Source organism: Suricata suricatta, chromosome 5, assembly GCF_006229205.1.
Source record: "Suricata suricatta isolate VVHF042 chromosome 5, meerkat_22Aug2017_6uvM2_HiC, whole genome shotgun sequence".
Lineage (NCBI taxonomy): Eukaryota > Metazoa > Chordata > Mammalia > Carnivora > Herpestidae > Suricata > Suricata suricatta.
The window spans coordinates 4,099,300-4,109,159 of NC_043704.1; the positions used below are offsets into that span (position 1 = coordinate 4,099,300).

At 54.9% G+C, this 9,860-nt stretch overlaps 1 protein-coding gene across 1 annotated transcript in view; it reads right to left on the reverse strand.

Annotated features, from left to right (window-relative positions):
* Positions 1-9,860, reverse strand: part of PRDM15 (PR/SET domain 15) — a 47,466-nt gene that overhangs the window by 325 nt on the left and 37,281 nt on the right. The window contains exons 22-24 of the mRNA XM_029940619.1: positions 3,420-3,500; positions 1,646-1,855; positions 4-425 (exon numbers count right to left, since the gene is read on the reverse strand). Of these exons, the coding sequence (XP_029796479.1) occupies positions 4-425; positions 1,646-1,855; positions 3,420-3,500 (713 nt within the window). The remainder of the gene's footprint in view (positions 1-3; positions 426-1,645; positions 1,856-3,419; positions 3,501-9,860) is intronic.

Genomic DNA, 9,860 nt, shown 5'->3' on the forward strand with positions numbered 1-9,860 from the left:
GGCGGCTGGGGCGCGGGCGGCTGGGGCGCCGGCAGGACGTCCGCCTGGGGCACTGCCCGCCACGTAAGCGGGTGCTGCTCGCTGAGCTGGGTCCCCAGGGGCGTGATGGAGTTGACCAGGGTGGTCAGGTTGATGAAGTGCGCCACGGACTGGGGGTTCGAGGCCTCTGGCTGCGGGTGGATCTGGATGTCGTTCTGACGGTTGTGCAGCATGGCCGAGCCGCTGACCGTGTCAAAGGTCACAGTCAGGATGGAGTTGTCCAGCTGCAGCTGGCGCTCCGGCGCGGTCAGGTGCCCGACGGCCACAGGCTGCAGATTGGTGAACTGAGTCCCGGCGGCCGTGGTGATGGGGGTCACGGTGATGTTGGTCAAGCCGACGGAGCTCGAAGGAGTGGTCACGTTTGGGTCGCCCAGCGTCACCACCACCTGCAAGAGTCGCACAGGACACAAAACGGTCACGAGTATTCGCAAAAGGGACGGCCATCGAGCTTTGTGTGGTGCATCACGACAGAGGCCACTGCGGCACGTGTGGTGACCCCACGGCTGGCCCAGACCGAGAGGCAAACATCTTGTGGTCAAAGATTAAACCTGGTTAATTTTGTCCCAGGAAAAAGAGCTCTAGTGAAAAGGGCAGTAGAACACAGACGTGATCACGGGCCCGGCAGCAAGAGCTGGGAGACCGTGTCCCGGGCTGGCAGAGACCCGAGTCCTGAGCGGGACAGACGTGCGTCCGCCCGCCCTGCTCACTCTGGCCCACTGTCCGCTGTGGGTGAGCGAGATCGCTGGCCGGGAAGCACCGGACAAACTCGCAGGGGCGCACAAGCGCCCGAGGGGGCAGGGCCGGGACCAAGGCCAAATTCACTCAAGAAGTGTGCACCACTGAGACTGTATCCAAAGCCAGGTACCGGACACACGCTGACGGGAGATTTGGGAGCCTCCAGACCAAAGTGCTGACAGTGAGCAAACTGGAGGCTCTGGGAAAAGCAGCACACAGGCTGGCACCATGCATCCCTCCTGGGGGCGGGGTCCCTGCATCCCTCCCCCCCCCCTGACCCCAGCATCTCTCCGGGGGGGGGGGTCCCTGCATCCCTCCCCCACCCCCCGACCCCAGCATCTCTCCGGGGGCGGGGTCCCTGCATCCCTCCCCCCCCACCCCAGCATTTCTCGGGGGGGGGGGTCTCTGCATCCGTCCCCCCAGCATCTCTCCCGGGGGCGGGGTCCCTGCATCCCTTGCCCCCCCAGCATCCCTCCTGGGGGGCGGGGGTCCCTGCATCCCTCCTCCCGCAGCATTCCTCCCGGGGGCGGGGTCCCTGCATCCCTCCCCCCCCCAGCATCCTCCCCCAGCATCCCTCCCGGGGGCCCCGCCCCACTTCCACAATGAAGGACCACACAGAGGCCACTTCTAATCTCCCAGGAACAACCCAATCCCCAGCCAGGTGGAGGTGAGCATCTTCGCGCACTCCGCGGTCACACCACTGTTCACAACGACAAGTGTGACGTCTAGGGCAAGGCTGGGACACGCGCCGCTGGCATGGGCTCCTGGGATTAACACCACGTGAGCCGCAGGCCACCAGAGGGCTGCCCCCACACCAGGCACGTTCACGGGAGCACGTGCGGGGCCCCGCCCGCGGCAGAAAGGGCGCGACCTGCTGGATGCTCTGCACCGCTGAGTCGGTCTCGTCCCCGACGCCGGACAGCACGGGCTCCTTCTCCGAGTACTCGCTGAAGGCGGCCTCCTCGGGCACCGGGGCGCCCGCCACCTCGGCCTCCGCCTTCTGCTTCCTCTTGTGGGCTCTCCTGGTGGCTTTCCCGTGCTTGCCCTCCGCGAGCTCCTCCTGCTCCAGGCTCAGCTCGGGCTGTGGGAACAGAAGGCCCCGTGATATCCCGGGCACCGCGTCGCGTCCCCAGAGCGGCCACAGGGGGCCCCGTGCTGTCCCACACCCCTCCCCGGGCCACCACACTGCCACAGGAAACAGTGATGGCGGCGTGTCCGCTCACTTGTGCCTCTGGGATGGGGGTGCGTTCCTGTGGGTTTACTTTCTTTTACGAAGTGACCAACGTGACACGTAAGTCTTATTTTTAAAGACCACATTTTGTGCAGGAAGGTGAGCCTGTGTTTCAGCCTGGTGAGCTCGCCCACGGCTGCAGCGCCTCCCGCGTCCACGCTCCTGTCCCCAGGCTTAAGCAAGCGCACTAGAGACACAACCTTGGGTCATCAGAGCGGCCTGGACCTCAAGAACGTTATGGTCTTCTCTGGGGACAGCAATGGTGGCCAGCCATACTGGGGACCCCAGAAAGGGACCCTGCACACTTCTCTGTGACTGTCCAGTGTGCGCTGCTGCACTGTGACTGATTTCCTGAACCAGGCTGATGCCATGACTGGGCTCAGCATCACAGGCCACTGGGTAGTGGTGGCCGGCAAGGCTCACCAGACTGGTCCCTGGCCACACATGCATCCCCGTGATGTGATCTCTCCCGGTGACAGACCCAGAGGAAGCCTGCCAGGCCCGGCCACTGTGGGATGGCCCTCGGAGGGGCTGGGCGTGGGTCGTGGGCCTCTGGGGCCCCACAGGCCTTTCTGTGCTCACTCACTACAACCCAGCACCTGAGCACTGTGCTCAAACGCTGTTTCCAGTACTGGGCTGTGGACGTAATTTTTAAGGAATCAAGAGCATGGCATAGTTCCCTTATGAGAAAAAAAAAAAAAACCCAAAACATTTTTATGAAGACATTGGCTAAAAATTTCTTTTAAAACTAAGCTCATCTAATAAAGTTATTTTGGTTACTACAATCTAATTACGCTAAGCTCTTACAGAAGCCGTGATTGTTGATACTATGTGTCACTGTGGCTGGGCTTGGGTGCCTGGGTGTTTGGTTGCCCAGCAAAGATGCTGTGGAGGTGTTTTTAGATGAATTTAACATTAAATCAGCAGACTCCCAGGAAAGCAGACGACCCTCTCTAGTGTGGGTGGGCCTCATCCAATCTGTTGAAGGCCTTAAGAGGGAAAAACTGAGGTCCTTGAGGAAGAGGGGCCTGTGCCTCGAGGCGGCCTTCAGACTCCAACTGCAGCACGAACGCTTCCCTGCAGATCACCAGCTCCCACATCGCAGAGGCCAATTCCTTACAATCAATCGAACGTTGTCTCTGCCCAGACCACCCACACACCCTACCTATTCTGTTTCCTCTGGAGAACTTGAAGATTACTGTCTATTCACTAAAATGAGATATATCAGTACTGAGAAAACTGAAGGTATAGAATGTTACAGAAATTAGGAGACATTCCAAAAGGCCTCAGGAGAGAGAACTGGCTGGAAAACAAGAGACGCCGTGAAAGGCAAGGTGGACTTGGGGGCCTGCCCAAAGGCTCCTCACAGCACCCACATGGGCGCCCCCCCGCCCCCCGCCTGCCCGGTGCGCACCTGCACGATGCCGATGGAGGAGGCATCGATGGTGGTGGTCTCTGGGAGGTGGTCCAGGTCATCGATCCTCACGGCCAGGACCTGCAGGTGGGCACGCGTGGTGAGCCCGGGGACGCGGCGCAGGCAGCCAACTCAGTCATCCCGCGCCGGCTCTGCTGGGCACCGTCTGGCCGCAGCTCCTCCTTCCCTCAGCCCCGTTTGCCCGCGTCTCAAGTTTCTGAGATGCTCTTGCACGCGAGGGTGCGGCGGGGGGATGGGGGCAGCTGCTGAGCAGCATCTTACACTCACTCCCCCGGAGGGCGGGGACTCTCTTTTCTGCCTCTTTTTGCCCCACACCGTATGCTTCCCCTGGATGGATTTTCTGTGAATCTTCTGTTAGTTCAAACCATGAGCAGAGCAGGTTTGGGTACAAACAGCAAACCTGTCCTATGAAGAATTACCAAAAATGAAACATTTCTACTTTAAACGCTGCTTTTGAACCGGACACAGTGTGGGACCTTCCTCCTGTCAACTCCGGATGCGGCGGCCCCTCGCTCCCACCTCCCCTCCACGAGCCACACTGCAGACCCTCACGCTGTCACGCGTGCCCCCCCTGGAGCCACCCCCCCCCACGCTTCAGGGGGGTCCTGTCCAAGTCTCATCCACAAGCTGGGTCACTTGCTACTGAGGCGACGGAGTGACTTCGATCCTACGTGGGACAGTGCAGCGGGAGCACAGGGAGAGCGGGGCCAGGAAGGCCCGGTAAAGGGGAATCCCGGGAAAAGTGAGTGAGCTTCCGGGGAAAAACTCCCTAAGACAGGGGGCAGCCATGAGTCTGTCTGTAAGGCTTCTTTGCCCAGGTAGCTCTGCAAGCACCTTTCCGTTTTTGCCCAACTAGAGGAAAGTGCAAATTACAAAGCATCTGTGGTAGGGGTGGCGTAGTCAGAAAGACAGCAGGGAACTGAAGTTCAAAGCCCAGGCTGGCCCTCCCCCGGACGGAGGGCAGCAGAGGCGGTGCTGCACGCTTGCGTCAACACGAATACTGGCGGTGGTTCTGAAGGGACCAGTGTGACTCCCTCCAACACTGAGCACAGGTCTACACTGGGATGCTTGCGGAGGACTGAGTAAAAGTCGCAAGGTGCCGCTGACTGATCTCTACCTCTGTCACAGGTACCCTCACCTGCCCCATCACCACGGGACCATTGACACTACCTCTGCCACAAACACTATCATCACCACCACCACCAGCTTCATCATCCCAACCCCTCCATCGTCACCACGATCAGCACAACTACCACCGTCCTCACCGTCACCATCTCCATCGTCACAGCCGTAGTCATCACCACCACCCCCACTTCATTGTCACCACCGCAAATGCAACTACCACTACCACCACCACCACCGTCACCATCAACACCATCACCACCACCACCACCATCACCATCAACGCCATCGCTATCTTCACCATCACCATCACCACCACCATCGCTATCTTCACCATCACCACCACCACCATGACCACTGTCACCACCACCACCACCTCCATCATCACCACCATCACCACAACTACCACCACCACTGGCACCCCGAGCGCTGCGACTGCCTCCATCGCCACCTCCCTGCTGACACGCACACTCTCGTGCAGCCCGGTCTCGGCGGCAGCAGAGCCCACGCAGGTGCCCCCGCCCCCCGCTCCCTTCTCTGCTTGGGGTCACCTGCTCCATGTGCTGACTCCCTCCGACTTTACCTCTCGGCCACTTCCTGTTCTACCCTCTGTCTCCCGCCCTGGACTGTCAGGTGCAGGGGGCGAGACACAGCCTGCGTGGCCGGCTGGCCAGGCCTCACCAGCAGCCGCAAACGCCTGTGTCCAAACGACACAGAAGGAAACAAAGGAACGGCCCACGGACAACAGGCTGAAGCCTCGAGGACACGAGCAGGGAACAGCAGAGCCACGGCGGAACTTTCTCTGCCCTGTGGCAGTGCCCCTTCCAGGATGCCTGCGTCGCCCAGGGCGGGCGTGCTCAGGTGGGCTGTGCGTAACACGGCCCCCATTTGAGGTCACAAAACAGTGATCTTTAACCTCGTAAAAGGACTCCCTGGACAAAAGTGTTTGCCGAGCGCCTGCTAACCAAGGCCTCTCTGCCCCCCGCCCCACACACCCGGCCTGCGGAAACTGACCTGCGCACTCTGCGTTAACACCCGGAACTACAGGAGCTCACGCGGCAACAGGGAATGCGCTCCCACTCCAGACTGGCCCCGTGTGGCTGCAGTGCCCACCCTGGGCCCCGAGACCTGGAGGGGGCCGTGGCCGACAGCAGTCAGCCGAGGGGACACTGACCCTCGGGCTCTGGCAACCCCACTGCCCCACGAGGCGAAACCCCTGGGCTGCGCGCTGGACAGGGGACAAGGCAGAGCTCAGCGGGGCATGAGCTCAGAGCTCCGGGCACTCAGGCTGGGGTCCTGAACCGGCCGCAGGGGGCCCGGCGAGGCTCTGGAAGGAAAAGAAGCGCTCACCGCCCCCAAATTAAGGCAGATAGTACTGTTGTAATCCCCAAAGTAATTCCTGTTTATTAAACAAAATTCTTACAGGTAAAGAGAATATGAAGATAAGAAATCACCCATAACTTTCACTCTGGGAGATCACAGTTCAATACTGTCTTCTCTTCTACACTGATGACTTATTTTATTTTTTAAAATTTATTTCATGTATTTTGAGAGCGAGAGCGAGAGCGAGAGAGAGAGAGAGCGAGCGAGCGAGCCTGGGTGGGGGAGGGGCAGAGAGAGGGAGAGAGAGAAGCCCAAGCAGGCTCTGTGCTGTCAGCGAGGAGCCCGATGCGGGGCTCAATCCCGCAGATTGTGAGATCATGAGCTGACTGAAGCCAGGAGTCAGACGCTTAGCCGAGTGAGCCACCCAGGTGCCCTGGTCACTCACCTCGCACAAGCGAGTACGGCACAGGCACATACGGCATATAGGACACGCGGGACCCGTACGTATAGGCACGCATTTCACATACACAACGTACCCTTCTTCTTTACAAGGGCCGTTCGCACGTGTACTGAGAATTCTCTGTGAACATGTCCACAGAGCCGAGCACCGTGCAGCACTATCACGAATTTAACCACATTTCTCCTGCTGCAACCCCTATCAAATCAGCACCGGAACAATACCATCCGCCACCTCCCAAGAGGACATTCACCGGCCAGAGTGCTCGACGCGTGCCAGCCGGCACGGTCACTTTCCATCCAAAATGCTCCTGCTAACGCACCACATGAAGGACGGCAGCCTCGGCTAACACTTGCGTTTCCGGGATTCAGTGGGGTTCAGCGCTCTTTTCTGGGTCTGGACCCCACAGATCTCCCCTCATGTGTGCTCGATCCCCCGTGGCTCCTCGGTGAAAGGGAGCTTTAAGGCCGCCAGCTCACACCTGCTGGCGACTCTCATTCCACCCTCTGCTGACCCTGCTGACCTTCGGAAGATCCAAGCGCTGCGCTGTTCAGATCATCAATCTGCAAATGTCTTCGTTTGTGACTTGCTTCGCTGATTTGACACTGAGAAAGCCTTCCCCCAGAGTCATCTCATACCTATTCACCTCCATTTTTTTCTAGTTTTGTTTTTCAGTTAATTCTCAACAAGATACTAGCAAATCGAATGCCACAGTACATTACAAGAATTCTTCCCCACGACCCAGCAGACTCATTCCTTGGCTGTAGGGTGATTCGGTATCTGGAAGCCCGCCAACAAGACACGCCACGTTAATGAAATCCCTGAGAACCATATTATCCTCTCAACAGATGCAAAGAAAGCACCTGACAAAATACAGCATCCATTCTTGATAAAAACCCTCAACAAAGTAGGGATAGACGGAACCTACCTCAGCATCATCAAGGCCATACAGGAAGGACCCACAGCTAATATCCTCAATGGGGAAAAACTGAGAGCCTTTCCCCCATGAACAGGAACGAGACAAGCATGTCCGCTCTCACCGTTACTATTTAACACGGTACTGGACGTCAGCAGGCAACAAAAATATAAAAGGCAACCAAATCAGCAACGAAGAAATCAAACTTTGACTATCTGTGGACGACATAATGCTCTATGTACAAAACCCAAAAGACACCACCAAAAAATTTCTAGAATTAACACATGAATCAGCAACATAGCAGGACATAAAATCAACGCACAGAAATCTTGTTGCATTTCTATACACCAATAACAAAGCAGCAGAAAAAGAAATCAGGGAATCGATCCCATTTACAACTGCCCCCAAAATGATAAGATACTTAGGAATAAACCTAACCAAAGAGGTAGAAGACCCCTGCTCTGAAAACTACAGAAAGCTTATGAAAGTGAAGACGACACAAAGAAATGGAAAAACATTCCATACTCCTGGATTGGAAGAACAAATATCATTAAAATGTCAACACTACCCAAAGCAATCTACATATTCAATGCAATCCCTAACAAGATAACACCAGCATTCCTTACAGAGCTAGAACAAACAATCCTAAAATGTGTATGGAATCATAAAAGACCCCAAATAGCCAAAGCAATCCTGAAAAAGAAAACCAAAGCTGGAGACTTCAAGCTGTAACTATCAAGACAAAAACGGTCCTGGCACAAAAACAAACACTTAGATCAATGGAACAGAATAGAAAAACCAGAAATAAGCCCCAATTCTATGGCCAACTAATTTTGGGCAAAGCAAAAAAGAATATCCAACAGAAAAAAACAGATCATCTCTCTTCAGCAAAAGGCGTTGGGAAAACTGGACAGCAACATACAGAGGAATGAAGCTGGACCGCTTTCTTACACCACACACAAAAATAAACTCAAAATGGATGAAAGACCTAAATGTGAGACAGGAAACCATGAAAATCCTAGAGGAGAAAACACAGGCAGCAACCTCTGACCTCAGCAGCAGCAGCTTCTTATTAGACACGCCTCTGGAGGCAAAGGAAACAAAAGCAAAAATGAACTATTGGGACCTCATCAAGACAAAAAGCTTCTGCACAGAGAAGGAAACAATCAACAAAATGAAAATGTGAGAAGGTATTTGCTAATGATATATCTGATAGAGGGTTAGTATCCAAAATCTATAAAAACATCAAACTCAACACCCAAAAAACAAACAATCCAGGTAAGAAATGAATGGGAGACATGAATAGACACTTTTCCAAAGAAAATATCCCGATGGCCAACAGACACATGAAAAGATGCTCAACATCACTCATCGTCAGGGAAATACAGATCAAAACCCGCCACGAAATAGGTACCACCTCATACTTGTCAGAATGGTGACCTTTAACAACTCAGGCAACAACAGATGGTGGCAGGGGTGCAGAGAAAGGGGAGCCCTCTTGCACTACGGTGGAAATGCAAACTGGTGCAGCCACTCTGGAAAACACTATGGACGTGCCTCAAAAAGTTAAAAACAGAACTATCCTACGGCCCAGTAATTACACCACTCGGTATTTACACAAAGAAAACAAAAATACATATTTGAAGGGGCACACACACCCCAATGTTTACAGCAACACTATCAACAATAGCCAAACTAGGGAAAGAGGCCAAGGGTCCACCGACTGATGAATGGATAAAGAAGATGCGGTATGGACATTCAGTGTAATGTTACTTAGCCACCAGAAGGAATGAAATCTTGCCATTTGCAATGCTGTGGATGGAGTGAGAATGTATAATACTAAATGAAACAACTCAGAGAAAAACATGCACTCCTACGTGGAATTTAACAAAACAGAGGAACATGTGGGAAGCGGGGGAAGAGGGATGGGAACACCTCTGAGGGAGAACTCGCGGAGGGTCGACGGAGGGAAGGGGTGGGGGATGGTACTGAGGAGGCACCGGTCTCGCTGAGCGCTGGGTGTTGTATGTAAGTGAGGAATCGTTAATTCTGTTCCTAAAAACACTACTACACTGCATATAACGAACTAGAAAAATATTAAATAGACAAATGCTATAATTGTCCCGAATCTCCCTTTGGAACTAAAGCCCGGGTGAGCTGGGCTTCCTTGGGCATCTGCACAACTGTTCCCTCCAGTCAGTACCACGCTCAGCCTCCATGCCATGTGGGGACCCCCACTCCGCACCTTGGATCTGTCCCCCTCCCCCCCCATGGAGGAATGGAGGGAGGGGGTCAGCGTTGTGCCTCTGACCTGCTAGAATTCCAGTGAGAATGTAACCTATAACCTCGGCGGGCGCCTGGGGGCTCAGGCTGCTAAATGCCCGACTCTGGATTTCAGCTCAGGTCGTGACCTCATGGTGGTGGTGGGATCGAGGCCCATGCTGGGCTCTGTGCTGACAGCACTGGGCCTGCTTGGGATTCTCGCTCTCCTTCTCTCTCTCTCCCCTTTCCCCCGCTTGCTATCTTTTTCTCAAAATAAGTAGACAAATAAATGAACTTAAAAAAAAAATCTAGAATGTTAGCAAAAAATGTGTTTGAGGCT